The sequence below is a fragment of the Lagopus leucura genome, unplaced genomic scaffold (genome assembly GCF_019238085.1).
Source record: "Lagopus leucura isolate 7727_CA_CO unplaced genomic scaffold, USGS_WTPT01 Super-Scaffold_100159, whole genome shotgun sequence".
Lineage (NCBI taxonomy): Eukaryota > Metazoa > Chordata > Aves > Galliformes > Phasianidae > Lagopus > Lagopus leucura.
Window position 1 is genome coordinate 30857194 of NW_024962335.1, and position 18739 is coordinate 30875932.

Sequence of the window (18739 nt, forward strand, 5' to 3'; positions counted from 1 at the left end):
ACATATTATGGATATGGATCAATCCTCAAACACTTTTCACCGTGATCTCTTGCAGAGTGAGCTTCGTCAGTTACGAATCCAGAGGTCCTTTGCATCCACTCTACATCTGTACAGGAGTGCAGGACGTGGCTCTGTATACTTGTGTGCATGTATGCTGAATATAGATCAGCAGTTATGTTTATTTCCCATAACATTGCTGGGGAAGTGCTGTTTCTTATATGCATTGTGTGGCTTTGTATTTCTGTTTTTTGAGTGGGGATTTGCATTTGCTTGTTTTGCTGCAAATGTTTCTAGCTTTAGTTAAATCTGAGAGCAGTTGAAAAATATATTGCTTTAGTTTAATTAGCTTGGTAGAAAAAAGTCTTTTCTTGGGCAGTAATTATTAGTTGTATATTATTAGAATGAAGTAGTTCACGTTCAGTTACTTAGCAGAAATAATTGAATCTTCTGATTCAGTAAACTAGCTCACTTTGGATTCAGCTGGTTTTTAATTTAAGACCTATAGAAGAGGAGACCTGTAATCTCACTGCAGGGAATTGGCTTCACTTTCCTGCAGTTCATAAACCACGAGAGTGAATAGCAATCCCCCACAGCAGTTAGTTTTCTCTTTATTCTACACATTTGCTTACAAGTTTAATTTTATGAGACAGAGCCGATTTAAAACTTTAAAGTGCTTTTTTTGTTGTTGTTGTTTTGGCACTTTTTTTTTTTTTTTTTTAATTTTAATTTTTTGCTTGAACAAAAGGCCCACCAGCCCAATCTGTAGTCTGGGCTGGAGTCTCAGACAGCAGCAATTTCAGGATGTTTCAAAGATGTAAACACAGTTGGGTACTGGATGGGCCCTTTGGCGATGATCCAAGAGAAGCACAAATAACTAACTACTTTGGGGCGGATCCGCGTGGAGCTGATTCTCAGCTGGAGTAAACTGGCAGAGCTCCACCAGCTTCTGAGCCCTTTATGTGGAGTGAGAATCAGCTTCCCAAGTTCACAATCGCTTTCTATGCATGTGCTTTCCAAAGGTTTTTACACAATAGGTGTGTTGTGAAAAATTTTGTTCATATGGGCTTGCTCAGTTATCTTTACCCCAAAAAGAGACAGGAGAGTCTTCAGCTTGCTTTATTCAAATGAAGCGTGAATCCATGGGGACAGCCCTCCTGCAGGGTCTCTCAAAGTATCAGAGGCACAGCCCCCCTTTTTTCCCTATCTCCAGACCACATTGTTACTCCACCTTTACTCACTGGCTGAAGTACTCGGAGGTTAGAGACTTCCCAATAGGTCAAATACATCTTCCCCCTTGTATGTGCCCTCCCAGTGTATCATACATCGCATGTGTAACTCTAATTCTAACTCTACATCGCATGTATAACTCTAATTAACTCTTTATGTTGCCCAGGGTGGGGATGTTAATATTAATTAGTGTATTAAACCTATGCAGTAAGTCCAAAGTTCGTATGTTCAAGTTCTTGGTTGAGTATTGTAGCTTCTTGTTTCAACTGGTTCTTCTTGATGAGCCTTGTTTGTAAGCACAGCAATCGAGCACAGAGAAATTTGCAAGCCTCTGCGCAACTTGTTTGCAAGGACACTTTGTTCAGAAGCTTCTTTCATCTCAGGTGCATTGCTGCACTCAGAAGTAGATGCTGACTTTACATTGTGCTCTAAGGAGGTGTGGTATGCAGAGCTATTACACTAACTGTAACACAGTTATCTCAGTTCTTTCTATTATTCATGACCAGAATTTAAGAGATAAAGGAGTCCTCTGCCATTTGTTGTGGATCTGTTTAACATTATAATCCTTCCTTTGGATTTGATGTTCAATAATTAATTTTATTTAATAAATTAGCACTGTTTAATATGAACAGTTTTCTTCTCCAGTAAGAATGTAGAATGAATTGGAACCAGTGTTAAAATGGGGAGCTGTACGTGTGCGTGCCTCATATTTCCAATTATGTAATTGACATCAGATAAGTGTATGATTTTTTTGTAAGGATACCTCAGTATTCCTAACTAGATGAATGAACATGAAGGTGTTGAAGCTGTACATTTTTGGCATAGGAAGTTCTATTGCAGCAGTTGTTTTCCCCTACAGTAGTGTAGAGAATTTAGGACTGCAAGAAAGCATTAGCTTGGAAATTTAGGATTACTTGAATGTTTTTCACTTCAGGTAAGAATAAGGCATGTGGAGCATCGTTATGTGCTTTTTAAAACAAGGAATAAGTTCATCTGTTGCAAAATTGAAAATGTTAAAAAGAATGCACTTTGTGCATATGTACGCATATGTTGTATTAGTGTATTAGGTTTGAAAGCATTTTCATGCTTGTTTAACTCAAAACGGTTTTCAATTTATTTTTTTTTTTAACATGAAAAAAAGAAAAAGGAAGAAAAGAGGGAAGAACTGGCAGACAGTTAGTCCATATGGCCTAATTACTCCTAGTATTTTGAGAAAGGAATGCAGACCTGGTGAGTTACTAAACTGAGAAGTGGCTACTGTGAGGGCCTTTTTTAACAATTCTCAGTGCACCTATTACCCATCCTATGTATTTGAGTCATACTTCATGTAAGAGAGTCCCTCCACGAGCTACACCGTAAAAAAGCTGAAGTATAGTGTCTCCTTTTGGAGGGATGTTCCATCTTTTTATCTAGTTGAGTTCTGTAAAGCCACAGAGAACTTCAGTGAAATCCAACTAGCCAAAAGTGTGGAGAAAGAACATGTTTCTTTAGCTGTCTAGTCATTAGATAGTGCAAAAACTGTAGAGATGCCATGCATAGGTGAGGCTTCAATTCTTTCTGTTCTGACTGGTGCATTGGTGGCAAGTTTTGTATCTAAAAAGAGATCATGGCTGTACTGCGGACAGAGGGTCTGTTCACTCTTCCTCCCTCTTAGCCACTGTGATTCTCAGTTGCCAGTATTGGAAGTACAGACAGAGTAACCTACCTGTACCTATATTTTCAACGCTGGGAGTCAGACTGCGGGAACGGACTCAAAGATATCAGAAGTTAAACAGCGTCGTTCTGCTGTAAGTCCATAATACCATGCTGATTGTCCAGTTAGTTCTACATCTGTACCTCTAGCATTGAATCTCTTAGCTAATTATTCCGAATGAACTTTTAAGTTTGTTTACAGGGTCTATTTTATTATTTAAAAAATGTATCAGATGGGATATTATCTTTTGGCTCCTAGAAGAATGAAATAAGCAATTTGTGTTTGGTGCTGGCATGTTTTAAATTCAGTCTTTCATTAATTTTTCTCTTTACCTGTTATCTTCTGTGTTCTCGTTATGAAGATAAAGTGCATTTCATTTTATTTTTCATTGTTTTGTAACAGATTAATGTTTAGAAATGATCAGTTCCTATTAGTCACAGCTCATTCTTTTTTCTTTCCAGTCAGAGATGTATGAAATCCTTTGCTAAACAAAAGATGAATGATTTTATATGTAACTCAAATCGCAAAAGAAATAATTACTGACAAAGGGCCACATTCTGATTTTACACTTCTTTCCTTTTGTGAAAAAAGTCATATAATTTGATTGAGTTTTGAGATTTACAACCTTGGATGCAAAGCAAGTAAGGCAAAAAACCAAGAACGCAGCAGTCTTTCCAATAAAAGAAATATACTGGAAATATACTTGTGGCCAGCGGGCTGATGGAGGATGCAAATTCAGTTTGCTGCAGAGCCCTAAGTAACACTGTGCAAGGCATTTAGTGCCTCAACTGAAGTTCTTAGCTTATTTCCCCTCCCTGCCGCTTTTGACTTTCCACCTGTAAGCTGTACTTGGTGGCCATGTGTTCCAAAGGATAATCATCTATGAGATTAATTGTCATTTGCATTTAATAGACATAAGTAAGGAGGCCTTGGCTTTCACTAAAATACTGTGGTTCTGCTGTTAAGAATAGGTGAATCTTAAGTTTCTTTTTTTTTTTTTTTTTTGCATAATTTAATCCTTTCCATGCACTGCTCTCATCTCTCATTCCTCTCCTCTGAAAATATACCATCCTTGTCACTTGCACATGAAAGCTGGTCCTTATATGAGTTACCTCATAACTTCTGAAATCCACTTTTTTTTCACATCTCAGTTATACTGTTAATGTAGCAGATGCCATAATAATGAGCGCTTGTTGAGAGCCTACAAACAAACATGCCTTGCTTGTCCCTGCAAGCACCAGTGGTCCAATTGCTCCTTTGGTTCCTGTCTGATTTAAATGGTCCTCTTTTGTCTAAGAGGGAAAAAAAAAAAAAGACAGAACAATGCTAATTCACAACTCCTTTAAATGTAGAAACTGGTGCCAAACACATGCACATATTCACACACACAAAAAAAGGTGACCTTTTTTGAATTCTGGATGGAGAGAAAACAGTGAAAAGCCACCAAAATAATGAACTGGATAGTTACTGAGGGAAGGCTAAATATACATTTAAAGAGATTGATTAAATTCAACTAATGCAGAGATGGTGAGTGTGAAAATATGAAGGATGTGAACTGCAAACAGATAAGGAAGGTATATGGTATAGACATTACTGTATATCCATGTTCTCAGATCTGTCGTGAGCAATAACAGGTTAAATCAAGAGCAGGAAGATTCGGTTTATGTGTGGTTCTACAATTGCAATGAGGGAACAGAGATGAGAGGATTTGGTCCATTCTTTTCCCACTCAGCTTCTTTACAGGCACTGGCCGCTATCTGCTTATTTTCCTATGAGAGCCGTTGTGGAGAAAAGACTGAAACAAGTTGCATGTGTTCATGCTGAACCACTGAAATTTATTTTGTAAGCGAAGGAAGTCTAGTTAGAGATTTTGCCTTTCAGCTGCAAAAAGGCTGTCTGTAGGAAGCTTTATAAAAATGAGAATGTGTAATGATTGTGTTCTAGTTATGTATTTTTTGCTATTCAGGTGTACACAAGATGTTACCCACTGCTCCCTTTGATATGCTAATGGCTATTGAGTCTGTTGCCACCCATAGTTCTCTGTGGATTTTGGACTCTGTAAGGGAGTTTTCCCTTGAAGTCAACAAGACTAATTGCGTGCCTACTGGTGGCAGGATTTGTCTTAAGCAACCGGACAGCCTAGCTGGAGCTGCTGCTGTAAATCTTGCGGCCCTGAAATTCTTTTTGTGGCTTGCACTCTGCAGGCACTAAGGATGATGCTGTGCTTTGAGTATTTTTTCTAACTGCCCACTGGCTGCTTTCCATGGTCATTTGTAGTTTATGACTGAGTACCATGTAGAGAAAGGAAAAAAATCTGTTAAGTTAAAACATTTAAATAGAATCAAGGTAATGGAGATTTACCACCTTGTTGCATGCAGTAGAAAAACGCATGTATGTAGATAGTTTTTTGCCAGTCAAGTATCCTGTTCTGTATTCCCTTGTATGTCTGATGAGCAGATTGAGATGTATACCAGTGGTTTGAAAATTGAAAACCTTCAGTGTTCACATAAATTACAGGTCAAGTCTTAGTAGTGCATCACTGCCCTTTACAGTAAATCACATGTAAAACTAAGTTATGCCCCATTTAAATGACAAAGGAATTCTTGGACTACACAGTAGCTCTTTCCAGTAGTAGCTGAATAAAAGAAGGAAAAGTAATAAATAATTAAGATGGTAATATGTTTGACCACTCTTTTTTTTTATATGACTTTTTTCAGTTATTATTGTAACAAAATTGCTCCTTTCAAAGACAACTAAAGTGCTAATGATAGCTAAGAAGGTCATTCATAAGAGGTTAAATTGGTTTAATTAGTATTTATGAGAAGGTTACTATAAGAGTGCAGGAAGATGTTAAGGGGTTAACCTATAAGAGATTACATTGTAGTCAGTGTTCTGTTAAAGTTTGAATTAATTTTTCCCATGGGTTTTTCACATTCTAATTTTCAACTAAATGAGACATCTGTTTCAGAAAAGGAAAATTTGCTATGGTTGTCATAGCAACTATCATTCTGTAAGAAAATTATTCCAATGGTTACTTTAGAACAGAAAGATAGAAATTCAGTACATAAAGCAACATCCGACTGCTAGCACAAATTCTGATAATTCAGCCCTTTTTGTATGGTGGATTATTTGACCTGTAAAACTTGTTCATATGTTTTTAACATAAGGTTAATTGTGCTGTAAACAAATTTACTTCCAATATATTTTCCCCCGAGAGTCTTATGTGTAGACAATTATTATTTTTATCATAATAATAATGCTGTTGAATTTCAGTAGGAAATGGAGAGACTGCAACTGTTCCATTTAAGAAGATAAGACCTAAATCAAAGTGCATTTCTACACATGAGCATTTCACTTCAGAGGTGAATTATATTCATGATGTATGTCTTTAATTGCCAAAAATGTTTTTTTTTGGTTGTTTTTGAGAATAGGAGGTTTTCTCTTTGATAACATACAGCAGATCCTTTTCTTTATAAAATGTGAACCAATACTGAAAAATAATTATAAAAACATTATGCTTTTCATCAGCAAGTACTAATAAGGGGATCTGGAAATTTTGTGCTTGATACTAAGACTTCAGCTTTGCTTTCAGGTACCATCATAAATGGAAATCTTAGACCAAGTTATCTGTGCATGACATCCAGGTCACAGGCTTGTTAGTAGGTATTTGAGGAGATTTTTTGTTCCTACTCTGAAACTTTGATAGCTGTTCTGCAATAAATTGTCAGAAGAGGGGACCTGGGGGTTTATAAAATCCTTGTGTGCGTATAAAGATGGTTTGGCTTTGGGGGCGGGGGCACTGAAGTGCGTGATTTTTCTTCCTTCTCTTGAATAAAGCACTCTACTATCCTCCACTTGAATCCTTCCTTGGACTCCCGATTTTTGCCTGAAACACTTGGGCCATTTCTTTCGATCTTGGGATTGTCACAAAAGACAGCCTAATGGCAAATCAGGCAAGTTCGAACATTTTCCCTTCACAAAAGAACAGCTCCAGCATGCATAACTTACAGCCCCGCAGCTCGGGCGGGCGCGCTGCCGGCACAAAGGGAGGCAGGGACAGGGAAAGTGCTGCGGATCTTAATAAGCAGATCATGCCTATTCATAAGGGGAAACGGGCTCTTAACAAGCCGCGATGTACGGGCTGGGCCTAGGAGGGGCAGGTTGAGGCCCTCGCGTCTGCATGGTGCCATTCGTAGTCGTTTGGATTTCAGCGGGATTAAATTGCGTTGTCGCGACCTGTGACGGTCACGATTATTTCTCTTTATAAATGCTTCATTGTGTGCTTAAAATAACGATTCTGGAGGTTGTTGACCTTCTCTTCGGCAAATATTGATCTTTCTCCTTGGGTTCTTTACAAGGGAGCAGTCAGTTCCTCTGTGCCCAGCAGGCCGCAGGCTGTGGGACGCATCCTGACCCCGCATCCCTTGGGGACATGGGGACTGCGTTGTCCTGGGCCACGGGTGGGAGCAGGGGGCTGCAGTCACCGCGTCTCAGCTGTGACTGAAGGCTAAAGAAGGATCGACTGACTGACGCCTCGCTTGCCTCTTGATTGCCCTTGCAAGTATTTTCTGTCAGAGACTGGAAAACTTGCTCTGGGCCTGAATACAGTTTGCCAAATAGTTGAGTATGTTCATCTTAGTGAAGGAAGCTGCTTGTCAGTAAAGGCTTGAAGTGTGATTCCAAGGCAGGGATGGGGAGTTTGGAAATAACCTAACCTCTGTGTATTTTTATAAAGCCTTCCACTTCTGGAACATTGAGCACCTTGCAGGCTCTGGTTTCTTTATTTTAACAGCATTTCTGTGAAACAAAAACACTCCCATTCTCTTAGTAATTAGCTGAGCATAAGGATCAGTCTTCCCAGGCCTGGATTTGGTTTGTGTGACAGTGTTGCACATCAAAGTTAGTTACTGCAAAATAAAGCAGTGAATAGACTGTGAGTGATCACCACAGCAGTAGGAAGGGAGAAGTCATGTTCTGTGGGCCAGTTTGTGTTCCTGCTAGGAGGAAACCGTGCTGGAAGCTGAACAGCTAACCAGAAACGTGGGGTTTGAATTGTATGGGTATCTGCAGAAGGCAGCTACCCTGGTCTGAGCCACCTGGCTCAGAACAATGTTTCTGCTGCATTGGTGCTGCTCTTAGCATCTCTTCTTCACACAGCTTCACCTCACTCATTACAACTTCCAATGGCTGAGATATGCTTCTGGTTTCAGTGGCAGATGTACCAAGTTTTTTTTCTTTTTTTTTTTCTTTTCCTTTGTTTTTTTTCTCCTTGGGACACCTGGCTATCCAGAATGCTGTGTGATGAGAAGCTGAAAGGTGAGCTCTCTCTTAGCTGGGGGCACCCGTGGCCTTTGGTCACCTCTCTAGAAAAGCTGGGGCTTTTTTTTAGTCTGTAGAAGAAAGAATGGAAAAGCCCCCTTCTGCTTTTCCTTTTACCAGAATTTTCTTTTCTTCCTGTTGGTAAACCACATTGCTTTATATTTTATCCAGCTCTAGATTTTAAGCTGTTTTCAATAGACATGTGCTTTGCAGCTTTCCAAAAGGAAAAGAGGAAAATATATCATCATGAAGATTGCAGACGTGCTAATTTTTGAAATGTTAGTCAAGCATCAGTAATGGGACAGGATGAATAATAGCTTCATGGGCATTTTCTTTTGTCTTTGCCATACATGATGTAAAATATAGTTCAGAGAATTTGTTTAAAAGATTTCTTTCTGTCTTTTGATGCAGCAAGGGAGTGTAAAGCTTTCTTCAACAAAGTAACATCTCAAAGGGAGCTCTGGTTTATGTGTATGTATTTATAAACACCAAGGCTGCAATTACCATAAACCTTATTAAATCACAGCAGTCTGTTTGTTGTTCTCCAAATATGGATATGGCCAGAACATGTCAGTCAAAAAATTATTTAAAAACTCCAACCTAAAACTAACCCTTCAATTTTATGGCCTAGAATTAGAATATAGTCAGCAAGACATAATTTACCACTGTGATATAATTGCCATGAAATACAGTTTTTTAATCAATGGGACTCCAAGGTACGGATAAATTGTGTTCTGACTGGAAGTGTTACAGTCCCACTGCTCCATGATGAGCCGCTCTATGACTACATTTTAAAAAGAGTAAATGCCCATATGTTAAGAAATCCTAAATAGATAGCATCTTAAAAGCCACTCCACGTACCAAAAAAAAAAAAAAAAAAAAAACCCAGAAAAAAAAAGTATATAAGAAAAGTAGCAGTGTTGTTCTGATGGGGTGCTTCCAACTGGAGAAACGAAACAGCATAGGTGATGTCTCCTTCTCTCTTCTGAGTGGGATTTGTGGTTGTGCCGGGTTCTGACCCTGCTCAAATGATGGTGGGCTACAACTCAAACATGATGAGATTGAGTGCAGAGCACTTACCATACCTAGCTGTCTGAGGCAGGTGTACTTCTAGATACCATGAGAATCTGGCATGCTAATCTGAATGCTAATCTGTAGGTGGGGGTCTTGGTACTCAGCTGTTGTAAGAATTACTGTATACCTGGTTAGAACAATGTGAACTGTGAACATTGTACTGTGTACTGCCACCGAATCTGTTAAGGGCTATGTGGATATTCCACACAAGTTATATCACATTGGTTATACAGAAAGAGAGTTTCACTGCACATACACACACACAAAAAAAGAATGCTATTTGTGTCTCCAGATTCCGTGCTAATAGAAAGTTAATCACCATATTTTACTTAGGTAACCATACATGGAAGTAGCACTGAAGACATTCTCCTCCTCTCTTGGCAGGCAACCTTGGTTTTATGGCTGGGGCTTTAATCTTCCACGAGGCCAAGCATTATTAGAGAAGTGGAACCTTATTCCAGATGGGATAGATATTCTTATAACACATGGACCACCTCTCGGTAAGAAAATATTAGTGCTGTTAGCTGTGAATTTCAAATGATTATACAGTAACTGTTGGCTGTCCTTAGACAAAAAGTGGAAACCTGACTTACGAAAGTCAAAAGTAACATCCTTACCGATGTCAGCAGCACCAGAACTTCAGTTCAGGTTTATGTTTTGTGATTACTGACAATTTATGGTAGGGAATTAAATAACGGCTACAAAAATAAAGCCTTAATAAATTGGGTCTTAATGAGCTTTATAAATAAGTGAGGTTCAGTCTTCCTGCGCATTTGCCCACGGTGCCACTGGTTGGTGAAATCAGTTGACTTGAAGCATGGAGCAGTTTTGAAGAGCAATGCAGGATTACTTTGTAGCACCATCATTCTCCCTCACCTGCACCGGCATCCCCCCTATCTACCATGGATTTGCATGCTGACTTGATTTATCTCCTGCCTCACAAACCCCAACACTGTGGTAGTTGGCCTATCTTTGGATAGGGTTAATTGCCTATTTTAAATACAATACAGTAACACTAGCAGGCCTGCAAGAAACAGTTTTGCATTTGTGTTTTACAAGTAATAAGCGTACTGATGATACAAAGCAAGATGGGAGAAATTTTTTACCTTCTCGGATAACAGTGAAATGATCTGTGTTATTGAAATGAAATTATCACAGAAACTTGTCCTGATACAGTAAAGGCTTTGTTTTTTAACACATTTGTCAACAAATCTAACAGATAGCAAGCTGTGTCTAATGCTTATGTGTATTTAACTCTCACTAATAACTAGACATGGATGTGTAGCATGTACTAAAATGTTTTGCTGCCTCTTACTGCAGAATAGTATTTTGTGTAAGATGAAGGCAGTTGGTTCCTTTAAACCTTTAGATTCTCTTCATTCTTCAATTTCCTGAAGCTAAAATCCTCTTGTCTTTCACCCTTTCTCCTTCTCTTTCAAAATCTGGAGCAGAAAGTGTCCAAAGGGTTTGTGTTTTGTTGTTTCCTATAGAAAGACACGTTTGCATTCCACTGCTCACTAATCCTGGTGAAAGGGCTGCTTTGCAAGCTCAGTTTCTCACAGAGCAGGCCTGTGTGCTGCTGCTCCACCAAACTGGAGTCTCATGCTGTGTCACAGGCTGCTCGTAACCTGGACCTGCCTCATAAAAGTGGATGGCAGAAATGAGTCATATAGACCTTGATATATCTTCTCTAAATGATTAGCAGAGATAATCGCTATGTAGATCCAAGGCTTGCATTGTAACAGTGGATCTTTGACACTGTCTTGTTCATAACTCTCCTGTTTCTAAAATTTCTTCAGGAACGTCAGCACTTTAAAAGCCATTTTTAAAGAGCCTTCAGCTCTTCCTAATATCCCTGTGTCCCTGTTTGAAAACCAATGATTGAAGGAAGAGAGCAAGTTTCACACCACTCAGTTTCAGGCACTGTGCTAATTTAGTCACTTGCTTTTGTTATTATTAATATTATTAGTGTTAATAATAAAAATAAGCCTGAGCTGTCCTCCAAGGATTTTCCTTTTTTCAAGTTCACATATCTATGTCTTTTTTGTATTGATACATTCACAGCACAGAACTCTCTGCCTGAGAACATCAGCTGTTGGCATCCCTAACACTCATGGCAACAAATACATGACACTTCAAAAGAAATTAGCACTGTGCCCAATCTACAGAGCCTCCTTAATGTGTAGCTTTGTCCACAGACAGTATGGGAGACAGGATTTTCCTTGACCCTCCAAGCTAATTATTTTAACCAGAAAGCTGATTATTGTTGTTCTGATCTCAGATAGCAAGATCAGAGCTGTTCCTAATGATCATGTAAAGCAATCAGTTCTCTTGCAAATTCAATTTTTTTTTTTTTTTTTTTTTTTCCCAGCACGGCTCCCTAAATTCTGTCATTCATTTTCTCTGCTGCTTTCTTATTCCTTCACTTCCAAAAAGCATGCATCCTCCTAAACTAATTAATACTACATTATTATATAGATTTAAATTTGCCCACGATTTAGATGCAGAAGCAACGTTAAGAGTTTATGGACTTCTTTGTTTCTAACGAAGATATAATCTTTTTTTTCCCAGAGCTTATAAAATATGGTGCTTTACAAGCACTAATGCTGATTTCTGAATCAGCATATTTTTGTTAGTTTTATGTGTAGTGTAACTTTGAAAGTCCTTTCCCAAAGATCTTCAATTATGATTCTTTCCTCTTCAGAAGTTGACTTCTTTTTTTTGTTTGTTTGTTTTTAATTTAATTTCACCCTTAAGTCTTCATTTCTAGCTGTCTGCTTGATTGTCTGTGACAAAGATTTATACTTTCCTGACAGCTGCAGAAACCTGTTTAAAGTAACCAAACATTAAAAAAAAACCCTAAAATGATCTCTAATTGTTAGCTAGGTGTAATCAATTATTCTTAGTTTGTGTAGTCAGGTGTACATAATAAGCTGCTAACATATGGGAAAGCTTCAGAAGGGTGATAATGCATGTAAACAAAAACATGTTCAACATAAATAATGCTTAATTTAATGGAGAAGTTAATTTTATGGATTTTTGTGAAGTTTTTGAAGTGGAAATACTTCTCCCTTTATGTTCACCGCAGACTTTCTGACAATTAACTGTTTCAAATTGTTGAAGTAACAAAGCCCAAAGTTATAACGTGTTTCCTCTGAAAAAAAAAATGTGAACTGAATCCCTGAAAAACTGCTGGTTTCACTGCGACATCTCAAACAGTTGTTATTTCCTACAGTGAATTTTGAAGTGTGTTGGGTGCATTGACGTGCTCTGTCTGTAATTCAGCTGGCTTTCTCTTTGTACATCCCGTCATTGGCTGCCAAGCACCGTCTTCAAAGATATCTGAATAAATTAGGAGCCAGCGTCCACTATATGACACCTAGTTCACAACTGATAGCAGGGCAAATTTCTATCATTTAGATAAAACCCACTGAGCTCAGTTTCCGGGCACTGGCATCTGAAGAGGTATTTTTCAATGTGTGAACCTACTCTGAAGCTCCAGTAAAGCTGAAAGCTTTTCCAAGAGCCTGAATACTACACTTCTGGCCTTTTAAGCCAGCTGGTTAGATACTACTTAGCCATGCTTGATTGCACCTCAAAAGTAAACATATGAAAACGAGGTCCAGACTCTGCACCTCCCTAACTGACAACAGTTTTCTCAAAAGCACAATATATTCCTGCTGTTGCAGCAGTCTAAGTCAGAGATGCAGAACTATGACAGGCACGCAGTGAGAGCACCAGAACAAATACAGAAAAACAGAACAGTGGTATTTTTCACATTTCCAAATTTGAGCCTGATCAAAAATGATCAAACAATGGAAAGGAAGCAAGAGGGGTTTCTTCCAAAGCCTCTAACACAATAACATTCTTATTCAGCTGTGAAGGAAGCAACACACTTCAGCTGGCAGCAAGTTTATGGGCATAGAAGCAAGTTGGTGTACATTTTTGTCTCATTTTGTTTCATAAAAAGTATGTTGTCATACACATCTGTGGGAGTAAATACAGCATTTCCAAATGTATCTGCTGCACGATGGCTAAGCTTCGTCTGCTATCTGAAGCCCTTAAATTGATTTGACTTGAGGATGCTCTTAGACATGGTCTGGGTTCCTCACCTCGTTGCGCTAACAGAAGAGTCAGTGTGAAAACAATGTCGTTTTATCATTAGTCACACAAATTCATTATATTGGTTGAAGTGTTTCGTTTTAATAACTACATCCCAGGGCTGGATTTAAACAGCTAAGTGTTGATTTAGGTGTTTAACTTTAGAGACTCACTTTGGATATGCAGCTCTTTAATCATAATCGGTCTCTTAAAGGAAGAAGAATGGATGAAGCACTGAGTTTTCCTGCTAACGGCAGTGCAAAAAAAAAAAAAATAGTTTTAATTGTAGTGATTTTTTCCCTTGAAAAATTATTGGCATGAGTTATCGTAGTCCTGTTTCTTCAGATGTGCTTTTATGTTTCCTTCTTTCCTCTTCTACTTACCAAAGCAAACACCATTTTTTGCCACGTCAGTTCTTCTGACTGCTTATGAGAGGCCATGAGACGTTAAATCTCAGAAATGTTTTTGAATACTACAGCAGTGCAGCTTTGCAAATAATCTGTCTTCTTTTAAAGCTTTCCTTTCTTTTCCAAAGGTTTTCTAGACTGGGTACCTAAGAAAATGCAACGGGTAGGATGTGTAGAGCTGCTGAACACAGTCCAGAGACGAATACAGCCAAGGCTTCATGTGTTTGGACATATCCATGAAGGTCAGAAAACATTTCTTTCTGTATGTACTTGAAACCCACAAGCACAGAACTTGTCTGTTTTAACCAGTATTTTTCAACTTGAATGTCTGAAGTAGCACTTTTGGAATTCAGATACTTATTTAGCTGCAAATATGCAGATGAAGTTGGCTGATACTCACATTTCAGTGTTTGTACTTCAGTTTCTCTTTTAGTTTCTTCATCTATAAAATAGAGTGGTGCCTTCTTCACAGTGAGGCTTACTGTGAGTTTTAAAATGACACCAGTGCAGTAGTTGCAGGAAGGGACTAAATATTAAGATCGATAGATTGTATTTTCCTCTGCTGAAACTCTGTGACTTAAGGTAATTCATGCAAGTTCTTTGTGTCTCTGTTTCTGTGTTTTTAAAATGGGTGAGAGTTCTTTAGGGGGTACTTCTGAAGCCTATTCTTTAAGATTGGACAATAAAAGTTGTCTCTCCCTCTCTCTCTCTCTATGAATTTAAAATGAAGAGCAATATCACCACTTACTTGTGTAGAACTACAAAGATGCTTATTCATGTATTTATGTGCTTTGGCAGGGGAAATGTTTTGTAGCCGGACAAAACACGACATTTCTCTTGACTAATTTTTAACTGAAATAAGTAAGTTCTCTTCACAAAGTCAGTAAATGTTAGCAAATGTGTGCTGCTGAATTCAGGAACAGCAGGAGTTTGTCTCCAGGCAAAGGGTATGGTAGATGCCCTCTGCTCCAGAGGAGTCTGTTCCAGTGCACGTACAGTGGCAGTAAGTCTTCAAGCATGCCCCCACCAAAAGAAACCACTGGGCTGTGCAGAAACGTGCCCATCGGCATGTCAGCTTGTATTATTAGCTACTTAGCTCTTGGCAGTGTTAACTGATTGGCAGGAAAAGGTGCTCCACAACTGCCAGTTTTTGCTTCTGAGATTGCTCCGGACTTCAGTGTAGGATATCAGTGGGTTTCAGCAGTGCAGGAATGAACTAATGGAAAAACTGGAGTAACTGGCACTCTGATACTTCTGCTTTTGCGAAGAATTATTGCCTTTCACAAAAAATCCCACTTGGACTTTCTGCTTGGAGTCTTGACCCTGCTAGGTTAAGAGTGGTTAGAGGTGTGCTGCTTTAAAATTGACAGAGAAGTCACTGAGATCATTATTTTAGAGGGCAGGAATGAAGTTCATTCTCTTTTCTCATCTGTGATGACCTGTTAATGTCCAAATTGTTGTTAAAAGTACAGAGCAAACAAGCAGTGCATAGGCAATATTTTTTCCTAATATCTTGCTGTTACAGCAGGCTTTGAGAATCTGTACAAGAGAGCTGGTGACTACAATTCAAACTCATTGTCTTTTCAGAAATAGGCCAAGTGAGTTGCAGGGGAGGTAGGCAAACAGTTGGTGAGCCAAGAAGCTTCAGGCAGGTAAACAAAATCACATCTGCTAAGACCAAGCCCAACTTTGGCTCCCAAGTGAAATGAGTGGCACCTCCACAGTAATGGTATATCATGTGAATTAGTAAGTTGGCACAGCAGGTATCAGAACACAGAAACAAGGTACTCTTCCCATCAACTACCATAATTTAGAGAAAACAAATGGGGAGCTGCATAGCCTGTTTTGCAGTGGGATGGCAACTCTCTGCAGAGGAGAATTCCCACTGCAGACAGGCTGTGCAAACGAAGCTGCTCTTTGTAGAGAGAATGCATGATTTGAACAGATGAGTTCCTCCCTTGACTGGCATAGCTACATCTGCAGCAGTCATTTACTGAATATCCAGGAGGAAGAGATGCTTAGAAGAAATGTTTCTTCCCTATTCCCCCTCTGCACAGCTGTCTCTGCCAAAAAATACCTCTCCACATGGCCTTGCTGCTGATTGACGTGGTGGTGATGAGATGCCTGGCAGGGGCTCCAGCTGAAATACTGCTTTGCCAATTACAGCCAGCGCTTGGTGGAGGTCAAGCCCAAGGAAACTCTGCTGGCAGTAAGGAAAGAGCGAAGACTGTAGTGTGATGAATCTTCCAGCAAAAAGAATGTTTTAGCAAGCTTATTTTGTTCTCTCCAAATGTGTAGCTGAGGAGACAGAAACTCCCAGCAGCAATGCAGACTGTCCTTGGTGCAGCCTGTGTTTTACACAGGACGATTGTTCTGTGGCAAACAGCACATGATGTAAAGAAATGTCTGTGACAGGAACCTGACAGAGTTCTCTTCCCTCCCTATGCCCTAATTATAATGTGGCTTTTCCATGGGGAGTCCAGGAGGCCCTGCATTTTTCAGGGTATTTTAAGGATCTTTGTTTATAAATGCTACAATTAACAGTGCTTCTGTAAGACATGGAATTGCTTTCAGAAAAAACTAGGATCCTATGTACCCAGGAGAGCAATAGTTTAACTCAGTGCACATAGGTCACTCCGAAAGTAATGCCTCCTTTTTTATTTCCGTGGAAACTAAAACTGGTACAAAGAGCACAATAACATTATGTGATAGAGCAAATTCTCAGCTACAAGACTCTATTTTCTAACACAGTCACCACCATTAACTATTCATTTTTGCCAGCAGTGAACAAGAGCCTGCATGCCACACTCATAAAAATCTTCATGGCCATCTGGAACGTGGTTTGTCTTTCACATCACTGTCACCACTGCTGAAATGCACCACCCACCACCTCACTGTGCTCACATCTACTGCTTGGTTTCCATAAACGTCCAGGAAGTGTTAATGATTGTCAGTGGGTACCATTTTTTCCACTTTGAGGAATTCAGTGACACACCTTTCCTACATCTGCACTTTCATGTCAGGTGCCATTTTGTCAGACTGCCCCTCTGCTGCCATGTCACACAGTAATGGAATATTGTTGGGAAAGTTCAACCTTTACTGCCATACCACCATCACCTGCCTCTGACGTTGTGCACCAGCATAATGAAATAGGAGCAACCCTTGTAGCAGTGAATATGTTTCACTATTAACTTTATTAACAGTAAGATTGGTTGTTAGTACAAAAGCCTTCCACTAGCTAATTTTCCCAAAATCATGTGTTTCAGACTGTGAATGCATTTCATTATGTTGATCATAATACTTGCATTTAGTTCAATGAAAGTTTTCAACATGAAGCTTTAGTGTTATCAATTCATGCTTTCATGCTTTCTCCTAGACGTACATGAAAATATTTTTGACAGTGGACAATGTGTTTAATTTTCAGTCCAGGGGCTTTTTCTTCAGCTTTTCAAACAGCATTTCACTGCATTTCTACAAGCTTAAGAACTGGAAGTTTGATTTCCTGCAGATTTAGCTCTGAGAGTGTCTTGAATGTCTAGTCAGACATGAGATGTAGTTAAAACTTTTTCCCTACTTGTAAGACATTCTGGAGGTGTTTTCTCCTATGGAAATGTTACAGTGTCTGGGGGGGGAATTCACCTTGTCTGTCAAAGAATGTATTAATGAAGTCATTTTTCTCTTCCTGGGCTGACATTTTACAATCTTTCCATCACATTTTATTGGAATTAGTCATCAAGATCAAACACATGGGGAGAGGTTCCTACAGAGACCAAGCCCAACCATGTGTATATGCATACATCCTCCCCTTGGTCACATCATCCTTTTTCTCCATCAGTTGCTTAAAATATTTACAAAACAGCACGGAAAAAAAAGGTAGAAGAAGAAAAATTGCCCAAAATTTTTTGCATGGATGTCTGCAAATCTAAATGAAGTATTTTTTTTTTTAGTGCTGAAACTGTCTAAGTTCTGTCTTCCAATCCCTTCTAAAACTGGAGAGGTTTGAAGAAAACAGCTTTTCAAAGAGAAATACCAATGTTTATAAGGAGGTTTGGGGGGCAGGTTGCCAGAGATGATAGCCTCTATCTAGTGAGGGTCAGTTTTTGTTTTCTTATGCTGTAAGGCAGAATGTTCTACTGTAAAACAAAGATGGTATTCATCCAAGAGACTTTCACATTTTGCATTAAGGTAAATTTTAAACACCTTCTGAATAGTAAACGTGCCAGTCATCATTGTTATGTGATAAAGATAAACAATAAAAATGATTTAAAGATGAATAATAAGAGTAATTAGAGCTCTTCTTTTTTTGTAGGTTATGGTGTCATGGCTGATGGAACTACTACCTACGTGAATGCTTCTGTGTGCACTGTGAATTACCAGCCACTAAATCCACCTATAATTATTGACTTACCTACTCCAAGGAATACATGATTATAATAAAGGATTTCATGTTGTGCCCAACACATTAACAACTTTATATTGCTGGCTGAGAATCCCAATAGGGAACTGTTCAACAAGAAAAGTCCTTCTTCTCTTTTTCCTGCTAGCTCTTCACAGATAAATCTGAGTGACAAAAACGGATGATGAACAAAGACTTTTTGGTGCCAGAAACAGATTAAAGACATATCACCATTAAAATGTTTGTGAACACAGAAAAGTGAATGCATTCCACATCTATATACATATACATCTCTCTCTCTCTCAAGTAGGGACTTTTGTATATACCGTACATTATATTGGACTAACTAAAAGAACAGTGTCTTTCAGGGGAATGTTTCTTCAAGAAAGTTTGCAGTTTAAACAGAGTTTAGACTAGGATTTCCTCATTTCAGATGTTTCCCATTGAGCTCTTGATAAAAGTGATGTTAAAGATGTTTTCCCTTAACACAGGATACACAAAAGATGCTTCATAAATGACCAG

At 38.9% G+C, this 18739-nt stretch overlaps 1 protein-coding gene across 4 annotated transcripts in view; it reads left to right on the forward strand.

Moving 5' to 3' along the window:
- MPPED1 (metallophosphoesterase domain containing 1) overlaps window positions 1-18279 on the forward strand; it is a 60963-nt gene extending 42684 nt beyond the window's left edge. For all 4 annotated transcript variants that reach the window (XM_042890117.1, XM_042890119.1, XM_042890121.1 and 1 more), the window contains 3 exons: window positions 9698-9813; window positions 13950-14063; window positions 18131-18279. In XM_042890117.1, coding sequence (XP_042746051.1) covers window positions 9698-9813; window positions 13950-14063; window positions 18131-18249 — 349 coding nt within the window. In that variant the 3' untranslated portion in view covers window positions 18250-18279. The remainder of the gene's footprint in view (window positions 1-9697; window positions 9814-13949; window positions 14064-18130) is intronic.
- Window positions 18280-18739: the final 460 nt, after the last annotated feature.